Raw genomic sequence first — 23,967 nt, 5'->3', positions numbered from 1 at the left:
CTTAAAAACACTTACAAGGAACATTCATTCAGTTCTTAACTTTGGCTTCAGACAGCTGACTGCTGGTGACAGTGGTGACAGTGTTTTCTTTCTGTTTAAATTAACTCTTGGTTTCATCAAAGACACATTTGGCCTGTGTCACCATCTTGCCCAGAACGGGCAGACCAGATTCTCAGTGGGCAACAGGCACACTGCAGAGCATGAAACGTCTACAAGATGGCCAGGCTGCTAAGTTGGGCAGACGAGTGAGGGGCAAGGTTCCTGATGCCTTGCTGCTTTCCTGGAGTCCAGGTCAACAGCCAGGGACAGAGGACAGTAGCCAGAAGCCACACCCCAGGAGTGGCACTTGATGGAGAAAGCAGCCAGTGGGTGAACAACCAGGAAGAAGCCTGGTGCTGTGAGGTGATGCTGACGCTCTGGTGATGCAGTGGAATAAAAGAAGGAGCCTCAGCAAAACCACACCGTTGCGCATTTCACTGCCATGTTCCCCATCTAAACCCCCTTGGTTCTATCATTTGCAAACAGAAAACTAACAACAAACCATTATTCCTACTTACCTTTAGATGTTGCTCTTATTCATGGCATGAGGTCACTCTGGTGTCAGCATCATTGAGATGTAGCCTATTTGGGGGCTATTCTTTTTTTTTTTTTTTTTCCCATAATGGAGACATTCATTTGTATTTTCCTACAGGATGGTAGTTATTATTAGTAGCTCACACTTATTTTTTTTTAAATTAATTAATTAATTAATTAATTTTTGCTGTGTTGGGTCTTCGTTTCTGTTTATAGGGCTTTCTCTAGTTGTGGCAAGCGGGGGCCACTCTTCATCGCGGTGCGCGGGCCTCTCACCATCGCGGCCTCTCTTGTTGCGGAGCACAGGCTCCAGACGCGCAGGCTCAGTAGTTGTGCCTCATGGGCCTAGTTGCTCCGCGGCATGTGGGATCTTCCCAGACCAGGACTCGAACCCGTGTCCCCTGCATTAGCAGGCAGATTCTCCACCACTGCGCCACCAGGGAAGCCCTTGGGGGCTATTCTTTATGTCCTATCATATCATGTGATAGAAATTTCTTTTTCCAAAGATGTTGATGACCCTATGAAAGGCAAGTGTTCTCTGACGTATTGAACCAAAGCCTTTCCCCCTTTCCCCTGGCTTTCACACACAGATCAGTGTGCGTGGGGCAGGTTGGCAGTAACTTGAAGTTTTTCCCTGGGCTAAGTGCAGCTCTAATCAGAGGCAGGAAATGTTTATTTTGAGCTTTATCGAGTGAGTCAGTTTAGTACAGCTTTAGGTCACTTTAGACTTGAGGTGTCCTGTGTACTTCCAATAAGCAGAGTTAAAAGCAGTTGGGAACAAATATCAGATGGACATGAATGAAGTTTATACCTTCTCAACCAGCAGACTTTTGTGTGGAACTTTTACTATTTGGCCAATTCTGATTAGGTTAATACTTCCCCCACAAAAAATACTTCTCCCCTTTTACCCAAAGGAGGGTAGACTCTACCATCTGTGACTTATAGAAGATTATTATAAGAAACAGCGATGTGAAAACCCATTCTGTATTCTCCGTTCCACTCTTGGCGTTGATGGAATTGGCCATGGCTGTAGGAATTTGGTTGAGATAAATCTGAATTTGGCAAAGACCACAACAGAGTAAGGCCTTGCACAATGGGAGGTGAAAGGGGGGAGAAAGCTGAGAAGGGCTGAGAATGTGTGAACATGAATTTTTTTAAATGACATTTTTTGGCTGATAATTATTAGTGTTATTGCATAAGAAAATTTACATCACTGATCATAATTATTATTCAGATGAGACTCTCATTCTCTGTTAATTGACAGTCTTCAGTGAGAAGAAAAATCCTTCCTTTTTATTATCTACAGCTCTCCTTCACCAAACTTAGTGGAAGGTCTGTGACACCAGTTGAACAAGGCTCTGCCCGTAGTCCACATATGGTACGAGAGCTGGAGAGTCTCATTCATGATTGACTGTTTTTAGTTTATTGTGATGTTGGCTGTTCCGTCTTGGTGGGGAAATAAAATTGAGGTGGTTACGTTTCCCAAAGTGGTTGGATCTTTCCTTTCGTTGGATCCAGGAAGTGTAATAGAGAAGAGGGAGGGTTGCTTGTTGGTCTTTCTCAAAGATAATAAAACATTTAACACAGTGGAAATAGGGAAGAGATGGAATAACTTCGAGCAACCTTCCTTCAATCCATCATAAACTCTGCTTTTAGAAGTTTTTTAAAAATCAGCTTTAGTTATGCCATTTTACAACTCAAAAGATCTCTAGAGTTCTTTACTTCCCACCTGTGTTTTCAGAACCATCTGGCCTCACCCCACCATCGAATCTGTCTCCTTCATTCCTATATCCAAGTTTTTTCACTGGCTTACTCTTACCCTCCTCATCCCTACATGCAATGGCCACTTTTGCTTACCTCTGCCCTTCAGGGCTGTGCTTCTAGCTTGCCAGGCTCTCTACTCCTTCCACCTTCTGTTGTTCAAGACCTCAATTGTGGTCTTTCCCTAATTCAGATTTGTCTCAACCAAATTCCTGTAGCAATGGCTAGTTCCATCAATACCAGTTGTATTATGGAAAATAAAATACAGAAAGAATTTTCTTATGAGTGTTTCTTATAATGATTTTCTGTAAGTGCTAAGGCCTGGATGACAGACAGTTCTTCTCTAGCGGCCTAAGAAGATAAGGTCCCAGATACATAGGTTTCACAATCTGATTTGATACAGAAGGGTTTAGCACATAATGATAGAGCATTTCGTGTTGCTTTCTGTGGTTTCCTGTGTTCAATTCCTAGCTCCCAAAAATCAAAGCCATGGCTTGTATCATCTTCCATATCTCCCAGTCACCTACCTCAGGGCAGAGCACCCAGGAAAGACCTGTCGAGTTGATAGGTTAAATGATGGAGAGAAAAGGAGATGCTACAGAGTGTGTGAGGTCAGGCCCCATGATTCCCTTAGATGGTACCTTAGAGAAATCGTTCATCCTGTCATTGGCACATCAAAGGCGGACTGTTCCAAGTCCAGTCTTTTGTTGGGCATTCCTGTGAAATTGATTCAAAAATGATAGAATCTTTGCACATATAAACAGCTAACAAACGATGGAGAATGTGTGTCTAAACAAACCCAATTGGCAGGACATGCCGTGCTGCTGAGAGGAAGCCTCTGGCTATCCATCACACCTTGAAAGATGAACAGGGAGGGCCTAGTTTTCCCTTCAAAGTCAGGAAAGGTTAGCACTCTGGGAAAATGGAGCCCAATGGGAATTTCAAACACATGGCGTGGCCCTTCCGGCTTGTAGGTCATTATTAACTATTCTTACCCTAAATCGCCATGACATATAATCTCTTTCCTAATTTTATTATTTTACTTGCTATCACAAGACCATAACTTTTCAGACATTCAGGTGTGATTAAGGGAGGAGGAGGTAGAATAAGGCTTTTAAAATCTTTGATTACCTCAGAAAACATATTTGCTTACTTTACAAGGAAGTTGGGGTTTTGTTTTGTTTTGTTTTCTACTGATGCCAAGAGGGGATTAATGAGTAGCTGCTGGGTTTGCCAGCTTTCTTTTGATTTCAGTTTATGTAATTAAGCAGTTCCCAGAATGACTTGAGGTTCTCACTCTGCATCAAAACATGCTTCTCAAATGTGTTAGGTGTGGAGGTCAGAAACAATCCAGACTCACTGAATGGAGGGAGGAGAAGTGAAAAACTTTTCTTGCTTTAAAAACAGTCCCTCCTATGTCAAAAGGGTTGACCACGCTTTGGGACCATGCATATTGAGCTGTATTGAGTAGAAAACCAAGTTAAAACTGAAGTTCAGATGGGCTAAAGTTAGAATAACTCGAAACGAGGTTAACAATAGAAATAACATGGGGAAACCAACTCTGGTTTACTGTTGAATTTCCAGCAACCAGGGCCTCATCTGCAGTGGGTATTTAAGACCTCATGCATTTAACAAAGATACACTAGGAACTCACTCTGTGCCAGGCTCCGTTCTAGTTGCTGGGGGTACAATGAGGAACTAAACCAATGAGAATCCCTCCCTCAAGATGCTAACATGGAGTGAGCGTTGGATGAGCAGATTTTTTTTTTTTTTTTTTTCTTTTTTTTTTTTCTTTTTTTTTTTTTTTTTAATTAAATTTATTATTATTATTAATTTTATTTATTTATTTATTTATGGCTGTGTTGGGTCTTCGTTTCTGTGCGAGGGCTTTCTCTAGTTGCGGCAAGTGGGGGCCACTCTTCATCGCGGTGCGCGGGCCTCTCACTCTCACGGCCTCTCTTGTTGCGGAGCACAGGCTCCAGACGCGCAGGCTCAGCAATTGTGGCTCACGGGCCTAGTTGCTCCGCGGCATGTGGGATCTTCCCAGACCAGGGCTCGAACCTGTGTCCCCTGCATTGGCAGGCAGATTCTCAACCACTGCGCCACCAGGGAAGCCCTTTTTTTTTTTTTTTTTTTGACAGGGACAAGAAAGTAGAGTTTATTGGTGGGCATGGGTAGGCAGGGGGCAGCGCCAAGGCTCTCACGAGTGCAGGGCCCGCCATTTGTCCAGGGGGCCACGATTAGGGATGTACTTGACCCCACAGCCATCTGGGATGAGCCGCTTTTCTGCCACCATGTTTTCAAATTCATCTGCATTAAACTTAGTAAATCCCCACTTCTTGGAGATGTGGATCTAGAGAAAGACAGAAACAGCTGAGTCAGGAGACATGGAGACAGGAGCAGGGAAAGGTGAGACCAAGGCTGCAGCACTACATACCTTCTGGCGGCCAGGGAACTTGAACTTGGCCCTGCGGAGGGCCTCAATCACATTGATGAGCAGATTTTTATTGAGCGCCTCTGAGCTGGTAGTGGTGATGGCGATTGCTGGGAAGTATAAGGTGTGTTCCTCAAGGAACTGACCATCTCACGGGGAGGTGAAGACATCTGTCCACGGAACCAAAGAACTGTTCAAAGCTCTACCAAATATTGGGTGCTGATACAGACAGACCCCCTGAGGGTGAAATAGTCAGAGTGGGCACTCATGGGCACATTCTGCAGGCAGTAGGCCTAGTACAGTAGGCTGACTCATCTTGAAGCCTTTAACTGCCTAAGCAGTAAGAAATTGCAGATACAAATATCAGAGCACCCTTTGGTTTCGTTTCTCTCTTATAGCCCCTAAACTTTTTTAGTTCTTCTCCCCACATGATGCTTGTTTTTAAAGGGAATTATAGCCACTTTTCTTTGGGGTTAGGCTAATTCCCTTAAAAACCAACAGGGCAGAATTACCAATAGTTCCCGCCCTCATGAAGTATACAGACTACTGGCGGAGAAAGACATAAATCAGTGACACAAATCAAAGCCCCACTGGAGAGTGTCGCATGTAATAGGGGGATTTGACCTGGTCAGAAAAGTTAGGGACAGCTTCCTAGAAGAAAAGATGGTTGCACTGAAATCGGAAGGACAAGGAGGGATTAATTAGCTGAAAGGAGAGGGGAAAACACGCCAAGCAGAGGGAGCAGCATGAGCAAAGGCCCTGTGGCAGGAGGGAGTTTGCTGTTGGGGTGGAGGGAACAGCTGAAAGTGCTTCTTACTCAGAAGAATTAGATAGGGCCAGATCACACAGGCCGTGAGGCATATTAGGGAGTTTTCTGTTTATTCCAAGAGTATCAGGAAACCTTTGAAAGAGTTAGTAGAATGAGGGAAGGAAGGGGGGGATGCATTGTAATCAGATTTTCATTTCAGCAGGGTAACTCTGCCCATAGTGTGATGAGCGTTTGGTGGGGCAGGGCGGGGGAGAGCTGGAATCAACGCAGGGAGCATCAGTAAGAGGCACTTGCAAGAATCTCGACAAGAGATGATAACTGCTTGGGCGAGAATGGTGGCCATGATGGTGGTGACAACAGAAAGGCAAATGTAGCAGGTACAGAGGTAATAAGTGCAAAGGTACAAAAGGTAAAAGCAGTAGAGCTTGGTGATGGATATGAGGGATAAAGGAGAGGGAGGTATTGAGAATGACTTTCAGGTTTCTGACTTATACACTTGGCTGGATGGTTAAGCCCTGCCCTTAGACAGGCACCCTGGACGAGGACCAGTTTGCTGGGGGAAGATTATGAAGCAGTTTTGAACATGTTGGGTTTGAGTGCCTTTGAGGCATCAGAGGGAGATGTCAGAAACACAGCTGGGTAAATGGGTCCACAGATTGGAGGAGCGGTCTAGGATGGAGGGAGACGTTTGTGAGTCATAGGTGTCAAGGTGCAGTAGCCACTGTGGGTGTGGATGAGATCACTCAGCGAGTACAGAAAGGAGAGGGCCTAGAACACTGCCTTGTGGGATTCCAACACCTAACTTTAAGTTAGGCTGGAGAGAGGAGAAGCCTACAGAGAAGGCAGAACAAAACCTGCCAGAATCACAGGGAAGAACCAGCTGAAAGCTAAGGGGAGCAAGCGTTTGTTGGGAGAGGAGGTGATCAGGGGAAAATACTGCTGAAAGGACAGGGAAAACGAAGACTTGATAATGACCGTATTAACTATCATACTCTAGCTAGAATACTCTAGTAACAGTAGTAACAGACAGTCTTTATGGAGCAACAGTTATGAGCCAGGCACTTTAACATGTAATTTAATCCTCATAAGAACTTTGTAAGGTGGGTCCTATTATCATCCTCATTTTCACAGATGAGAAAACTGAGCACAGAGGGCTGAAGTCATTTGCCTGAGGTCACACAGCCAGTAAGTGATGACATCAGCGTGGGAGCTCTTCTTTCTCACTCCACGGCCCCTATCCTTAAATGCCATGTGTCCAGTGTTGGAGTATAAAAATCAGCCAGGGAGGCAGGATGGGGAGGGGAGATGTTTCCTCTTTAGAAATTTGGATTCTTTCAGACACAGGCAAGGAAATACTCCATTGTTGCTGAAGCCCAAGTCCAAGTTGGTGACCATGGACTGGCATTGCAGCAGCTGTTCTGACGGTGGTTCAGCTAGATTAGGGCAGCGTTGAATGCATGACGCAGCTGTTCTTGCCATGGGAAAGGCTTGCCCCAAGTGCTCTAGGGCAGTGGTTCTCAAAGTGGGGGTCCCTGGCCAGCAGCATAACATCACCTGGGAACTAAGAGATGCAGATTCTCAGGCTCCAACCCAGATCTTCTGAATCAGAAACTCTGTGGGGCGGGAGGAGTGGGGGAGGAATCCATGTTCTAACAGGCCTCTGTGAGATTCTGATGCACAAGTTTGAGAACCTGTGTTTTTGGGAGATCCTTGAAAAGAAAAAAGAGGAAAACTCCAATAACTTATAATCCATGTATCTCACCTTGGCAGAAACCAGATGGAAGAGTGGTTCTCCAGCCTGGCTGCCCACTGGAATCACAGGAGGACCTTTGAAAACTACTGATGCCTGAGTCCCATCCTCAGAAATTCTGGTTTCATTGGATTGGGGTTGGCCTGATCATTTGATTTTTGAAATAAGGATTTGAATGGGGACTAGATGATTAAATGAATGGTTGGCTTCTGAATACTTCTGAGTATAAAATTGTACTTGGGGGAGAAAACAAGGCAGGCTTTGAAGGGGAGGGTCAAGACAAATGGAAGAGAAGCTAGACCTCAGGGCCTTGGTGAATACCAGTAAAGCTTGAATAATTCTGGAGGTTGTGATGGGGGGAGAAGGTAGTCTGAATTCATAAACAATTCTTAAGGATGGACTTATTTTCAAAGAGATGCCAATTATAAAGTAGATATGCCGTCAAGGCTGCTGCATGAATAAAGTGTCATTGTGATTTTTACTCAGTCTTCATGGAAATGATTCTACTAATTCTGATTGAAAACAATATGCTGACATCCTCCTGGCAGCTTCGCTGAGACTGTATCTGTATGTTAAGAATGTACTCTGACCCTCTGGCCTCTCAAACCTCGCTGTTTCCCCTTTGCTCCATGAACCTTCCTCCCCGGCTGACGTAGTCAGTTTACCGGTCCCCAAGCCCTCTCTGTTCCCATGTCCTGGTATTTGTTGACGCCTCCCGCACCTCCTCCTCCTCTAAGGTAGGGCCTAGCTCCTTCTAGATTCCTCCATGGACCCCCCCCCACTTCAGAGAGCTCCCCTTTCTCCTAATCCTTTCAGCACCCAGTGTCTTTAAGGCACTCTGCTCCTATTTTGTTTTCATCATTCTACCCATTTCCCATCTCTGCCCCTGGATCTTAACCACCACCCCCCTCCCGCTGCCTCAGGACAGTGATGGTTTATAATTCTTTGCCTCCTGCCTAGCACAGCACCCCACACTCTACGGGTTCCGCAAACTGTAGGCAAGAAACTGTGCAAAAGTGAATTTCAGTCCATCTTCTTCCCACCTCATAACGGTGGGCAGATGAGAAGGCACCACCCCTAATGAGGTATGACTGTGGTTTGGCCATTCTTGAGGACAGAATCCATAGGAAGTTCGCCAGGGTGGGAATCCCAAAAGGAGCATCCTCCAGAGTGAGACGTGGCCCTCATGGGAGGGGCTCTCACTGTCTCATTAGTCCATGTTGCTTTGCATTAGTTTCCTAGGACTGCCGTAGCAAATCACCACAAACTTGGTGGTTTAAAATAATAGAAATCTGTTCTCTCACAGTTCTGGAGGCCAGACGTCTGAGACCAGTGTCCCTGGGCTGAAGTCAAAGTGTCGGCCAGGCCATGCTCCCTCCAGAGACTCTAGGAGGGATCCTTCCCTGCCTCTTCCAGCTTCTGTTGGCACCGCCCTCCTTGGCTCGTGGCCACATCACTCTAATCTCCACCTCCCTGGTCACGTTGCTTTCTCCTCCCTTCTCAAATCGCCTCTGCCTCCCTCTTATAAGGACATCTGTGACTGCATTTAGGGTCCACCCTGGTGATCCAAAATAAGGACATTTGTGACTGCATTTAAGACCCACTCTGGTGATCCAAAATAATCTCCTCAACTCAAGATCCTTAACTTAATCACAACTGTAAAGTCCTTTTTTACCATCTAAGGTAACATTCACACATTAAGGGATTAGGACATGGATACCTTTGCGGGAGGGGCCGTGATATAACCCACCACACATACCGAGGTAACTGGAGCCTGCAAAGGGACAGAGACTTGTCCAAGGTCACACTTCAAGGTCATAACAGAAATTAGACAGAGACCCAGATCTCCTTTCTGTCAATTTTGGGCTTCTCCCACTAGACCAAGCTGACGCCTATGAAAGTAAGACAGAAAGATTTTAGAATAACACTTTGTATCCTAACTCGTTTGTCTTCTCTCCGGAACATGTGCTACTAGGGCTCTTGAGTCCCGGTTCTGTTACTTTGGACTCACAGTACGCTTGCTGGCCTGTGTGGGCAGCTGCAGTGGAATTCGCTAAATGGCATTTCCTCCTCTCCTCTCAGGACCGCCTCTTTTTCGTCATGGAGTATGTAAATGGTGGAGACCTCATGTTCCAGATTCAGCGGTCCCGAAAATTCGACGAGCCTCGTTCCCGGTTCTATGCTGCAGAGGTTACGTCAGCCCTCATGTTCCTCCACCAACATGGAGTCATCTACAGGTACCTCTCCTCTCCTCCTCTCTTCCCCAAAAGCGAAAAAATAAAGAGTTTTCCGGATGCTTGGACTGACTTGGCTCCCGCCCCACTGGTCTCTTAGCAACCCGCTTTAGATTAGTTGTTTGTTCCAATTTGCTTACAGAGGGCTTTTTTGGGGGCTGTTTATCACTGTGAATGTTAATATTTGAATGGCCCCAGGAGATCTGACCCACTGTTTGTACCAGTTTTGATTGAAAGCTTAAGCACAACATTTTAAAGGCTCGGCGCCGAGTAACCTTGGGGTGACCTTCGTTTCTCTCTGCCCCACCCCCTACCCTCTTCCTTGAACATCAGGGCATTCTCTTTACTTTTTCCTTCTGTGCCATGAACTTCCTCCCCTTCCCAACCTCTTGCCACTTCCTGAGTTTGTTTGGCTTAGTTGTCTCCAGTAGATAGAATCGGAGAAGGAGGAGTTCCTTGCGGGTCTCAGGGTTTATGATCTTGGGGGGAGGAGGGGAGGGGAACTAGACAATATCCAACAGGAAGTGACTCTCTACAGATCATCCAGTCCTTTATTACTGCCTTGTCCCCCTTCCAAGAAAACATAGAACGAACACACACACACGAAAATTTTCCAGTAAGAGAGCGAGACTACGCAGGCTCTTCTGTGAGGTCAGGAATTCTGGGAGGAGTAAATATTTATAATTAGCAACAAGGACACTAAAGTTCCTTAAGGTTTTTTCAATGACTGTCAATTTCTTTACTCAGATTTTGCTTCCTCCTTTTTTTTTTTTTTTTAAATTGTGTAGAAGAATAGCTGGCTTGGTTCAACCCAGAACTAATCCCTCACCAGAACTTCACTGACCTGCTCCCGGGAGCAATGCCCTGACTAAATGTTCTCCAAGGGGTTCTGACCAACCCTCACCAGCTTCCTAAAGTCCCTCTGCTCAAAAATAGTCAGTGGCTCCCTACGGCCTGCATAACAAAGCCCATACTTCTCAGCCTGCTTTCATGGCCCTCCACGACAGGAGTCTATGTATTTGCTTCCTGTTACTGCATAACAAATACCACAAACGCAGTGGCTTAAAACAACACCCATTGATTATCTCACAGTTTCCAGGGGCAGGAGTCCAGGCAAGGCACACCTGGGTTTCTCTGCCGTGATCAAGGTGTCAGCCAGGCTGCATTCTTATCTGAAGTTTGGGCTCCTCTTCCAGACTTACATGGTTGCGGGCAGAATTCATTTCCTTGCAGCTGGAGCATTCACGTGGCTTCCTCAAGGCCAGCAGGAGAGAAAGTCTTTCCTGCTTTGAGTCTCTAACTTCAGGGAGACCTGGACCCTCTTTGAAACAGATCATTTGATTAGATTGGGCGCAGCCAGGCTAATCTCTCTTTTGTTTAACTCAAAGTCAAATGACTTAGGGACTTTAATTATACATGCAAATCCGTTGGCCCTTGCCCTCTAATGTCATATAATCTCAATAGTGATATCACATCCCTTTTCCACATTGTTTTGGTTGGAGGTAAGTCACAGTTTCGCCACCGTATACAAGGGGAGGAGGTATGAGATAATACCAGAGTGTGACACCTTGGGGGTCACCTTAGGTTATGTCTACTACAGCCCAGAACACCTTTCTCCCCTCACTTCCCATGATCTCTTGTTTTGAACCTACCAAGGTTCTTAGCTTTCCTCAAACTCACCTGCCAATTCCCAACTTCCTCATTTTTCTGCCCTCCTCTCCACTTCTTCTGTCCAGCCCAGAAGCCTCATGCAATACTGCATGCCAGCTCGAAGCCTGGTCCCACCAACCAGACCAAGTCTCTCCATCCACCACACTTTATTTGCAATTTGGGAATGAATTGCAAGTTGAAACTAATTGCTGCACCTGCCGCTCTTCACCTTGTGTTAGGGTCAGGCATCCATGTGGGTCCTTCACTAAGTCACAGCCTCTCCTCTAGGGCCATGGCTGCTTCTTTTTAACCCTTCGATCTTCTTATTTTACATCCTCGTCTTATCTTGCACATAGTAAATGGTCAACAAACGACCATTGGCTTCAATTAGTTTAAAACCCTAATCTCTGCCCCCAAAACTGGTTGCAGGCTAGTTAGAGATACCGGGGTTAGATATGTGAAAAGATCACCCATACTACAAGGCAGTGAGTGCACTGATAGGTGCCAGTGACAAGAAGAATTGTCATTCATTGATATATCATCGCCATCCCCTCCCTATTAGAGTGGGTATAATCATCCACAGTTTACCAGCAGGGATTCAGAGACTTCTCTTAAATAATTTGCCCCAGGCCATAAGTGACAGACTTAGGAAGTGTAACTGATCAGCAAGCTCGTGCTACACATCATGACACTTGTCATGGGGCTCATCAGGTCCAAGTCCACACTCTTTACTAGTCATTCCAGGGATTCCAAAACTTGACTTTTTCTTACATGTCTGGTTTCTTCTCCTTTCTACTTCCCTCTTTGAATGCTTCCCTCTCATCACACCTTTGAACACTTTTGTTCTGTTGACTCCTATGAGCCATACATGCCCCCTCTCTTTCTCTCCTTCCCATCTCCTTGACCATTTCTCTTCAATCTCTATATCACCTGGCCTGTCCTTCTCCCCTCCACCCCCATCTTCTAAATGCTGGTTTTTCCCACGGCCTTCATCCCCAAATACTCCTCCTGAGCAATTTCAGCATTTGCATGCCTCCAAATGACACCTGTGTGCCCGTGATTTCCATATCACTCTCTCCAGAACCCCGCACAAGATCTCTCTCTTTCAAGACAACCTCCAAGGCCTTCTTCCTTCTTCCCTGGCTAGTTTGCAAGAATTTCTTGACTTGACTCACTCACTGCCTCTCGGTTTTCTGCCCTTCTCTCTGTCCACCTCCCTCTTCATCGCTGCCCAGTGTTCTTTCAAAGCACAGGCTGATCGTCACAGGGTCCCCTTCTTAGCATCCTTCAACCCTCATAAGATAAAGCACAGAAAGGGGTGCTTTTTCTACCCAGAGGAGATGTCTTTTTGTGTTTCTTACAAAGACACCATGCATGCTGACAGGGCCCTCGTGGCCCCCAACGATCTTTTGATCCTTATCCCCCTTCCCCCAACCGTGTATCCCACCCTCAGGGCCCTCCAAATTAGGCCATTCTCCCCCAAATACCCTTCTCTTTCATTTCTCCTAGTCTTTGTCTCCACTGTCCCTGGAATTCCCTTGCTCCTAATCTGTGTCTTGATCAGTGAGTGGCTTCCAGGTCACATGTATGGTCTGACTGCCTTAGAGTCCCTGGTTTAAAAAAATAGGTAGATTCCAGAATACTGGACAAGGGGACTAGACAAGGATATAGGTGAGGAAAGAGTGACCATGAGTTGGTGATCGCTGAAGCTGGGTGATGGGTACACGGGGGTTCACTATTCTGTCTGCTTTTTTGTATGTTTTGAATTTGTCAAAATAATCATAATTTTTTTTAAAAAGAATAGCAATTCCAGGGTACCATTCCTAGAGCCTTTGATTCAGTAGGTCTGGTATGGGGTTCAGGAATCTGTACTTTCTTAAAACATTCCTCAGGTGATTTGGGGACCACGGGTCTAGAAAAATTCCGTTCTGCCCTCAGAACTGTGTCAGATTCCCCGGCTCTGGGAGGCCTCCCCTGACCACCCAGCCTGCCGTGGGGGTCACGCCTTCCCTGAGCGACAGCATCTCTCTGGATCAGGCTGGTTCCCTTTGCCAACCTTGTATTTTCACTAAGATACCTATTCTGTGATTGAGAACTCCATGCAAGTGTGCTGACCTGGCTGGCCTAGGATGGTACCCTGCTTGTAGTAGGTGTTCACTAAATACTTGTTCTAGTCTCTAATGCTCCAGAGCCTTCCCATCTAGGGGGTTGCTACCTCATACATGTGCACTTTTGAAAGTCTGTGTCGGAAGCATCTGCAACACATACACACACACAGTTTTGTTTTTTTTTTTTTGACCCTGAACAGTCCCCCTTCCTTTATCTCTCCCGATTCATAGATGAATGAGGACCATGTGATCTCTCTTTCCCATGCTGCTTTGTTTGAAGCTGCCAGCACACGGGCTATATGGCATGTGTCTCCGCATATTCGCCTCTGGCTTTTCCGAAGCCCAGGTGGAGACCATATTTTGGGTGGTACAGGGGTTTATCTGGGAGATTGGCAAGACCAAATTTTGCAGGAGGAACCTCATTGCTGAAGTTGAGATAGAATTTTCCAGCTTTCCTGCTGGAATTTATACACAAACTAATTAGCAGCTAATTGGCCAGGGTTCAGGAACTAAGGGAAGAAGTCGTTTCCCTGACTGGGGGCTCACACTTGAAGTCGAGCCCAGGCTGACAGGCTCCCTTTCCTCTGGGCCCTCTCTGGTCAGGTTCCCCCCATGGGCGGCACAGGGCACTGTCTCTGTGTCCCCTGCCCAGCATTCCTGAGAATCCTCTGTGTGCTTCAGTGGGAGCAGGCGTTAGCTTACTGTGTGTCCACGCTTCCTAACTATGGCTTTTAAAAATCTCTTCCCCTCCCTTGCGCACTCACACATACCATGACAGGGGGAGGTTTTCAGGGGTGGACTTTCTTCCGAAAGTTGACTCAGGAAACTTTCTCCTACTCTACATCATGCTCAGAGCTTGTCTGTTTTCCTCTGAGCTGCTCAGTACAGCAGCTGAGTCTCAGAGGATGCTTCTCTGACCATGGGACATGGAAGAGAGACTGTGGGATCCACCTCAGACACAGAGGGCAGCGGGGGTTCCCTGGGAGGAGAACCAGAGGCTTGGCAGACAGGAATGCATCTTCTTCTTTCACAGTCACACGTACTGCGGCAGAGGGTGGTAAAGAACATGGCTTCTGCCACTCTGGCCAAGTGTCTTAACACTAGAAGAATGAATTCCTTCCTTCATTTTTATAAAATTGAATTCCTTTTTTTAAATTATAGAAGTAGTAGTCATAGGAAAAAATCAAAATTTAAACAGCAAAGAAAGGTAAAGTCAGTTTTCTCTTCCCCGACCTCATAGGTACCCAGGACAAAACAGTTGAACAGCTGCTAGAGAATCCTTCAAGAAATCTTGAGCAAGTGACTGACCCTCTTCATGACTGGCTTCCCTGTGGGGTTCGGATAGTACCTGCCTTGTCTCCTTTCTAAAGTAGTTGAGAGTGACCATGGCTAGTCGGACTGTACAGGCAGAAGTGAGGGATATAAAAACAAGTCGGGAATGACAAGGTGTTTTATTTATGTCAAGTATGATTGATGATTAACATTCCTCACTTAAAGCACTAAAATTTGGCCTTTAACCAGCAGGAGAGGAAGTTGTAAGTTTTAAAGCTCTCCTGCTCCTTTAATTCTCCAAGATTTTCAATCTTTAATGAGCCATCATCATCACCCCCCAAAAGTCAGTCCGCCCTGGGTGCCTGTTATGTGTCTGGTGCCAGAACTGAGGGGCAATAAGGGGACAGGAAGAGAGAGAAGGGCATTTCTGCTTTGGCCCCATCTAGATCACTCTGTACTCTAGAGGTGCTTAGAAAAGGCTTTCCTTGTTGATGATAATGTTTATAAAAAGTCAATTAAGAATTAAGAGCAGGGAGCGAAGATTTCGTTTAGACTCAGATAAGCCTGAGTTGGAAATGTCTGGTCCTCTCCAGGGCTGGGGGACAAAGCCCAAAAGGAGGGACTTGGGAGGGATTTCCCTAGAAAGAGCTGAAGACGTACAGAGGTCTCTGGCTGTGCTCTCCGAGCCCAGCCTCCCTGGGAAATGCATACAGAGTTGTGATGTGCGCCGTAGTCTTGCCTTCCTGGTGGTCTAAGGGGATTGTGTGCCTGGTCTGGGGAATGATAGCCTGCCTTGATCCCTGGAAAGCTTTCCTGCCACAGGCAGTTAGGCGTTTCCTGAGTTGATGAAGGTCTCTGGTTAAAGGCTGTGTTAATAACTGGAAAATCTACTGTTTAGAGTCTCATCTTCTTTCAATACATTTCCGATGTAGCTAATGCTCATACATAGCAGGCGAGGAGGAGAAATTGGTGTGATCCCTTCCACTTTGCTTCTCAGTCTTCTTAGGACCTGGCCTTTAGAAAATCACGTGGAGATCTTTGTTCCCACAGAGCGCTGTTCTCAGCCGTCAGCATTCCCCCACCCATTGTAGAAAATGATACCTTAGTGTAAAGCTCCTAAGGACCTAGGGGCTGAGTGTGTAATGAGATGACACCAGTTCCCGTGGCAGGAATCGCAGTGTGAATGTTAGATCAAGGAGGCCCTCAGAGGCTGTCTAGTCCAACTCCATTTTATAGATGCGGAACTTGGAAACCAAAATCGGGCAGTAACTCACTCGAGTTTATGCAGTGAGGTGTTATAAAGCTTAGATGTTATTTTAATCCAAGATATTCACATAGATAAAGATTCAAACAGCTCTACACAGTGCTTAAAGAAATGAGAAGCCATTTTCTGCCCTTCCTCCCCACCAATTTCCCCTTCCTCAGAGACAACCACTTACAATTCTTCTAGCTGACACTTCTGATATGGACCTTTGTATTTCAAAATGTTTCTTTTTGTTTTGTTTTTTTTTTAATTGAAGTATATTTGATTTCCAGTGTTGTGTTAGTTTCTGGTGTACAGCAAAGTGATTCAATTATACATATATATATTTTTTTCATATTTCCCATTATGGTTTATTATAGGATATTGAATATATTTCCCTATGCTGTACAGTAGGACCTTGTTGTTTATCTATTTTAAATATAATAGTTTGTGTCTGCTAATCCCAAACTCCTAATTTATCCCTCCTTCATCCCATTCGCTCTTTGGTAACCATAAATTGGTTTTCTATGTCTGTGAGTCTGTATCTGTTTTGTAAATAAGTTCATTTGTATCATAATTTAGATTCCACATATAAGTGATATCATATGACATTTGTCTTTCTCTGTCTGGCTTACTTCTCTTAGTATGATAATCTCTAGGTCCATCCATATTGCTGCAAATGGCATCATTTCATTTTTTATGGCTGAGTAGTATTCCATTGATATATATACCACATCCTCTTTATCCATTCATCCGTCGATGGACATTTAGGTTGCTTCCATGTCTTGGCTATTGTAAATAGTGCTGCTTTGAACATTAGGATGCATGTATCTTTTCAAATTAGAGTTTTCTCTGGATATATGCCCAGGAGTGGGATTGGTGGATCATATGGCAACTCTGTTTTTAGTTTTTTAACGAACCTCTGTATTGTTTTCCATGGTGGCTGCACCAGTTTATATTCCTACCAACAGTGTAGGAGGGTTCCCTTTTCTCCACACCCTCTCCAGCAGTTGTTATTTGTAGACTTTGTAATGATGGCCATTCTGACCAGTGTGAGGTGATACCTCATTGTACTAAATAACATGTTTTAATGTTATTTTTTAAATTTTATTTTAGACATTATCTAGTGACTTTCCATATGGAAGTGAGAATTTAGTTCTCTTCCCCACCTACTACCTACTCACCACCCCATCACATCCACATAGCCTTCCAAACCTCCCATCTTCTCAACAGACTTTACTGTAATTTTTGTTAAGTGAATGTACATTGTATACATTATTATGACTGTGAAATACTATTTGGAACTAAGCCACTTGATAAGCTATAATTACTTTTCCTTTCGTATACATTTTCTCTGTTTGTTTTCCCTGGAGATAACACAGATGCTGTCCAGATTGTCCACATCTCCCTTCAGAGTGGCTAGGTGCAATAGGCATTCTATCAGTATTCTTGGATAAATTTCTACCAGTGCCTTCTAAACTGCTCCAGTCTGAACGGTTGTCCTCAGTGCCTGCTGCAGAGCTGCCACCCTGGGATCTCCCTTCACTGTTGTCCAGGCGTCTTTGCCTCTTCCATGTGAGAGCTCCTCTCTTATATCACATGTCTCCTCTTTCTTGATACACTTTCTTGATGTGGTGATGTACCTTCTGAGAAAGAGTATGGAAAGTAAATTTTTGAGACCTTCCTTTTATATCTAAAACCATCTTGATTGTACTCTCAAACTTGATAAAGAGTTTGGCTAAGTATAGAATTCTAGATTGAAAACCATTTTCACTCAAAATGTGAAGGTATTGTTCCACTGCCTTCCAACTCCCAGTGTTGCTATTAAGAAGTCCAAAACTATTTTGTTCTTGATCCTTCGTATGGACCTATTTCTTTTTTCTGGAAGCTTGTTAATTACATGTTAATGATGTGGTGTAGACCCATTTTCATCCATTGCACTGGGCCTTAGATAAACCTTTTTAATTTAGAAAATCATGTCCTTCAGGTCTGGGAAATGTCTAATTTCTTTAATGATTTCTTCTCTTCTCTTCTCTTTCTGTAACTATCATTCAGATATTGGAGTAGTCAACTTGGGCATCATTACAATGAATCATCCTATGGGCCACTTATTTGGGAAACTTCTGACTATCAGTATTTTTAGAGTTTTTCTCTTGGAGTCCTCAGATTACCCTGGGAAGACTTTTCCAGAGTCCTGTCTGAAGAGACAGGGCTTGGCAGCCAGGTGAGCCAAATGAAAGAAGAGGGTTGAAGGCCCAGCTCCCAGAATACATATATCCATCCAATTGCCCTATTTTTAGTTCTGTACGCTGGTGCCTGCCCTCTCCCCCGTTCCACCCTGGTCCCGGAGACTTTCTGTTTCTCCCCTGCAGAGAATAAATCTCTGAGGTAGAGAAGGGGCTGTGCAGAGTAAGAAGAGAATGTGAGTTTATAATTGCTTTTCAACCAGATCTCTTCACTTTATCTCTTTCTACATCATCCTCATCTCCAGAGGTAACGGTTACTGCAAATTCCTGAGCTTTGTTAGAGCAGGAAGTGGGAGATTCTACAGCGTAAATTTGATCATTCTTGACTTTCCCCATTGCTGGTTCAGGATTCAGCTCTTTCTCAGGTCTACTGAGTCATGTCCCACTCACCCCTCTGCTTTCCAGATTCCAAAATTACATCATTGTTCTTTCTTCTCTTGTTCGCCCCCATCTTTGTGTGTTTAGGCCTTTGTGTGTAATTTTGGGATGGAGAGAAAAATAATTTGTAGGTATTTGAGAAGTCAATAATTTTATATCTAGAAGTCAATAATAATAATAATCATAACAATAACAAAAATAATAACCACCACAGCAGTAGCAGCAACAGCAGTGACGATAGCAAGATACTCATTTAGCCTTCGTTACCAGTCAGACTCTATTCTGAGCACTTTGCACCCATTAACTCATTTAATCATCACACAACAGCCCTGTGCGGTAGATACAGCTATTATCCATGGGATTTACGGTATTTCCAAAGAAGGAGATCCTGCCAGATCCCACCCCACTGCCGCCACTGTCAGGTCACCCTGTCCCGTTGCTGCCAGCTGCGGTCTTGCGTGGGAAGCAAAGTTGTATGCTGGAGACACGGTGCTGAATTTGGAGTCGGGGAACTGGGGCTGAATCCAGTGTCTGTCTCATCTTTATTGTGTTTTCCTGGGCAGAATACTTAAACTGTTTGAAGTGTAGTTCCCTCAGTGTACCATGGGAATTAGAATGCAAAGCTCCCTGGACTGTGTGGAAAAATACATGAGAAAACATTTGCTGAAGTGCCGAGCGCAATTCTTGGCACCTAGGAAGCTTCATAAATATTGGTTGGATGAATGAGTGGGAGGAGGGTTATGGAGTCAGAGGATGTTATGGGCTGAATTCTGTCCCCTCCAAATTCGTATGTTGAAGTCCTAACTCCTAGTACCTCAGAACGTGGCTGTATTTGGAGATAGGCCCTTTAAAGAGGTAAGAGGTAAAATAAGGTCACATGGGTGATCCCTAATCCAATATGACCAGTGTCTTAATAAGACGAGGAGATTAGGACACAGACATGCACAGAGGGAGACCATGAAGACACCAGAAAACCCATTTACAGGCCAAAGAGAAATCTCAGAAGAAACCAATCCTCCATCTGGGACTTCCAGCCTCCAGAACTGTGAGAAATACATTTCTGTTGCTTAAGTCACCCAGAGTATGGTACTTGGCTATAGCAACCCTAGCAAACTAATATAGAGAACGCACGTTGCAGTCCCAACATTGCCACTTACTAACCGTGTAGCCCTGGGCAAATGACCTAATCTCTCTGAGCCACAGTTTCCTCATCTGTAAAATGGAGCTGATAATAAATATCACATCAAAATAAGATGGCCAGGCCTGCAGCCTTGTCATAAATTGAAAGCTTTAAATAAGCTAATGGACATAAAAGGACTCTATAAGTTGTTTGGGGCACAGCGAGGTGTGGGGAGGTTCAGACACCCCAGGAACGATGACACCCTGTTTGTGGGGAGCAGGGTGGTGGACATGTGAGGCTCTGTCCCCATACAGGTCAAGGGCCTGTCTAGGGCAGGGCCTAGATCTCAGGGTCAGGCAGTATTCTGGGGAAGGGAGCCTCTCTTTGGCGTTATTCCACTACTGTGAGCACGCAGGGACCCTGAGGCAGGGTAAGAGAGTACTGAGAAATGCACCTAACTGTGTCCAATGGGCTGGAACAGCCGGCGGGTGTGCTTGCATAGGAAATCTGCGGAGTCTGACTTCCGTGCCTCGGCCTCCTTGACGGAGATCTGCCATCTTCATGAGCTCCCACTCCACCCCCCACCCCCGTCCCCCAGTCCCTACATGACCACCTTCAGCAAAAAAGCTGACTTCAAAAATGTGCATTTTGGTAATGAGAGTCATTTGGTCCCTCTACCATGTTGTATAATTGAAGGGCTTGTCTCCTGATAAAGGAATACTAAGTGTAATCGTGGGGTTTCAGGGGTAGTCACTTTTTTGTGGGTCTAGGTTTACTTAGGTGAGACCATGTTCACCCCAAACTCCTTTCATGCAGTGTCACCTGCCAATGACAGTGTAGGGTGAGGTCGTTGTGACATGATAAAGGGGAGGGGAAGAGAGAGCAGAGCCTGAGCTGGTTGGGATGAAAGCCAAGTTTATATTCTTCTGAGGAAGCCATGTTATTGCCGACCAGATCAGAAGTAGAATGCTGACTCCGTTGACATTGGAGGCTCAGAGCAAACAGGAAGTTTGGAACCAGAGGGAAATTCCTGATTAAATGTGTCTGAGTGTTTCAGCTAATAGTGTGTGTTCAGAGAGAAAATGATCAGGGACCCTGTCATCTACTTTTGTGTCTCTCATTATACCTACCACAGAGCTGAGAACACATTGTAGTGGGTAAGGACTCCTGGCTCAAACTCTGTCTCCACTGCTTATTAGATATGTGATCTTCGGCAAGGGACTTACTTCTCTAACCCTCAGTTTCTTCATCTGTATAACTACCTCCCTCAAAGAGAGATTGTGAGACTCAAATACATGTTAATATGTGTAAAATCATTACGATTGTGTCAGATACAGAGTAAACACTCACTGAATGCTCGCTGCTGCTACTGTCATCATTATTCTATTTCACAAGTGGCTGAGCAGACAGTTGGTCAGGTTCACTTTGTCCATCGCGAAAAGTTTACCATGAATGTATCTTGCTAGCTGGCAAACTGATGAAAACACCTTGTCAGGTTAGAGTCTCCCAAACAAAGGCTAGTTTGAGGACTTGGGACCTGTCTTATGAAGCAGAATTCGGTATATGTAGCTTTTATGACCATGCAGTGTTCTATAGACAGTAGACATCTTGGAACATGTATTACTGCAATGTATTCAACAGTAGAGCCTGAATTCTCCTGGGCTTCGTCTTATGATTTTGTTTCTGCAATGCCTTTGGCTAATGATTGAACTGCAAAAAATGGCAACTGTTTTAGCAAACAATGGGCGGCTTTGCCACGTGGTAAGCAGAGTCTGTGTGAACGTCTGAGTGAATCCCGCGGTCTCAGCCCTGGCTGAGTCCAAGATGACTCAGGCTGTTGGGGGCGCGCCTCAGCCCATGGAAGCATTAGGGGCCACAGTTAATTAGCTTTGTTTCTCTCTTTGGTCATGTGGTAAGAGGCTGATGGATTAATCCTGGTGGTTGTTGCCACCTTCTCTCTCCTTGCTTCTGGGTCTCTTCTCCCACCATACCTACAGATTAACTATCATAAAATAAGGAGTTGGGGCACTTCCTTGCTCAGAAGTCTGCAGTGACTCCATGTTGTCTCAGGATATTGTCCAGACTCTTCCACCTCTTACCTGAAGCCATCCCCAAGCTGACCCTCTCACTAACTTCTTCTCCAGGATTTGCACACAGGTCTCTTCCCACCCACCCTGACTTCCCAAGTGCTTCTCCCACCGGGCTCCTCCCTGGAAGGTGTCCTCATCAACACAGCCACACACACTGTGCGTTTATCACCCAGATCCCAACATCGACTCCTCTCTTTGCCTAGGAATACCGTACATTTTCCTAGAATACCAGACCTTCTTTTTCACTTTTTATTTTTTCTAACTTTTTCCCATCCTTTAAGATTCAGCTTCAGTTCATTTTCCCCGGGCCCTTTCAAGCAAAGTTGGTCCTTTCTTCCTCCCGTTAACGCTGCGTCTACTCCATTATATTCTAGCATTTCTCACATTGTACTGACAACTGTTTCTTGGTTGAATGATCTTGTAGAGCTTCTGCGGGTTATGCCGAACTTGAGGTTGAATCCAATCGCCCTTGAGTTCATGGCCAACCTACTCAAATGGATCAAGCAAAACACCTCCAGGGAGGTAGGGGGACTTTCTAAATATATTTGGCCACAGGTATGCGCTTTCTAATGGACTTCCTGCTGGACCCACATTTTCCTGGGCTTCCTTTCTGTGCGCACTGCCCCATTCCACGGTCTTTTTATTCTTCACAGTGTCTGGCTGATGAAGTGCTGCAGTAAAAAGAACGTGGGGCCAGGAATCGGGCCAGAACTCTGATAAAGCTTTGCCTCAGTTGGGTGACCTCAGGCAAATTACTTCTCCTCTCTGGACCTCGGCTCTGTACATGACGGCTGCATTGGAGGATCTGGCTCTGTGAGCCTAAGGTTGTTGGTCTGGGAATCCCTTGAACAGACTCTGAAAATGAATCTCAAAAAATGGCGTCTGCAAATGACCTCAGTGAGGCTCCAGAGGTAACTGTATTTAACTGCCTGGTGCCTTCTGGAGAGTTTCGAGGTCCTGGAACATGAGACTTCGTTGGCAGGTGGTCCCATGCTCTGCGCTCTGAATGTCAGATCGCCATCTGTGGATCCCCCTCTCCAGTGTATCCACAGTCCCCCCTCTTAATCAAAACAAATGGTTTCTCAAGGGTCTGATGCTGCCAAGTTAAGTGTTTATCCCTGTAGTGAGCAGAGCTTCCTCCAAGGGCCATAACCCACCATATGGGCAAGAGTTCCTGTCTGAGGAGCAGGACTGTTTGCTTAGAAAGTCGTGGTCCCATCAGGATTGAGAATCTCACTCCCCAGGATTCAGAACCTTCTCTGAAGTAGGAAATCTCTCAGATGAAATTCCCTCCATTGTGGGAAATCTGCTAATGCAAAAGCATTCGTCCAAAAGGGATTTCAGTTTGGGTTTGTACCATTTCTTGAAGAGTACCGCTCTGTTGTTCAGAGAGCTGTGTGTTTAAGCAGATGCTCATTTATTCAGTCAGCAATGACTGTTAAGCCTCCTTGGTGTATCAGGTGTAGGCCTTGGAGATACCATGAAAAGGAAGAGACACACACTCTCTGCCCTCTTGGCACTTAAGTTTGGGTGGGGATGCCAGGCAATAAAATGAACAATAACAATAAAAAACTAATAAGGATGGTGATAGGGAAAGGATAGGGTGCCAGGGAACTACATAGCACAGATACCTCAGCTGGATGGGGAAAATCAAGGAAGGCTTTCTGGGTGAATTGACCTCTCCCAAAGAGGCCCAGTGGGGTAAGTAAGAGTTGGCCAGAGGAAGAGGTCATGGGAGAGTGTACCAAGGAGTGGGATCAGGATGTGTGAAGGCTTGGGTAAGCGGGATGCCGAAGGGGTCTGTGGGTCTAAAGAATTTCTACATGCCTGGATCTCAAAGCACAAAGGGAGGCTTGGTGAGCAGTGAGGCCTGAGGGGAGACCACAGACCGCATCCTGAGGGGCCATGGAATGACTGTCCGAAGTCACGTGACTGCACACTGTTGTGCTGTTAGGTTGTGTTATATGTGGGAATTGTGGAAGAAGGGCCTGCTATTTAATAGAATTTTAGAGGTGTGAGTAAACTTGGGGGTCAGCTACTCCAACACCATCTTTTATAGATGAATAAATTAGGGAGGTGGTATGACTTGTCCAAGGTCATTCAGTCTCCTGATGATGCAGACAGAACCACTGGTGGGGGCTCTGGTGTTTTTTGATAGTGTGGGCTGATAAACTGACTCCAAATAAACAAACAGAAGCACCTGGTTTGTAGCTGATTTCCATGGTGTAAATATTCCCTCCGGGGGGAAACTTCAAGCTACCCATGTTTCACAATCAGCTCACAAAGCTCCTGAAAATTTAGCAATCTGATCTGTGAGCTGGCACCAAAGGGGGAAAGCT

At 45.3% G+C, this 23,967-nt stretch overlaps 1 protein-coding gene and 1 long non-coding RNA gene across 3 annotated transcripts in view; one reads left to right on the top strand and one right to left on the bottom strand.

Annotated features, from left to right (window-relative positions):
- The window catches only part of PRKCE (protein kinase C epsilon), a 510,142-nt gene that overhangs the window by 415,440 nt on the left and 70,735 nt on the right, over nt 1–23,967 (top strand). For both annotated transcript variants that reach the window (XM_036872893.1, XM_036872894.1), the window contains one exon: nt 9,370–9,524. In XM_036872893.1, coding sequence (XP_036728788.1) covers nt 9,370–9,524 — 155 coding nt within the window. The remainder of the gene's footprint in view (nt 1–9,369; nt 9,525–23,967) is intronic.
- LOC118905914 lies at nt 4,477–4,835 on the bottom strand. The gene is made up of 2 exons (XR_005022377.1): nt 4,772–4,835; nt 4,477–4,687 (listed from the first exon to the last, which is right to left on the bottom strand). It is a non-coding gene; the product is annotated as an uncharacterized LOC118905914 (long non-coding RNA).

This window comes from Balaenoptera musculus, chromosome 13, assembly GCF_009873245.2.
Source record: "Balaenoptera musculus isolate JJ_BM4_2016_0621 chromosome 13, mBalMus1.pri.v3, whole genome shotgun sequence".
NCBI classification, from domain to species: domain Eukaryota; kingdom Metazoa; phylum Chordata; class Mammalia; order Artiodactyla; family Balaenopteridae; genus Balaenoptera; species Balaenoptera musculus.
The sequence above is the reverse complement of the archived record's forward strand: the minus strand, read 5'-3'. Positions and strand labels throughout refer to the sequence as shown.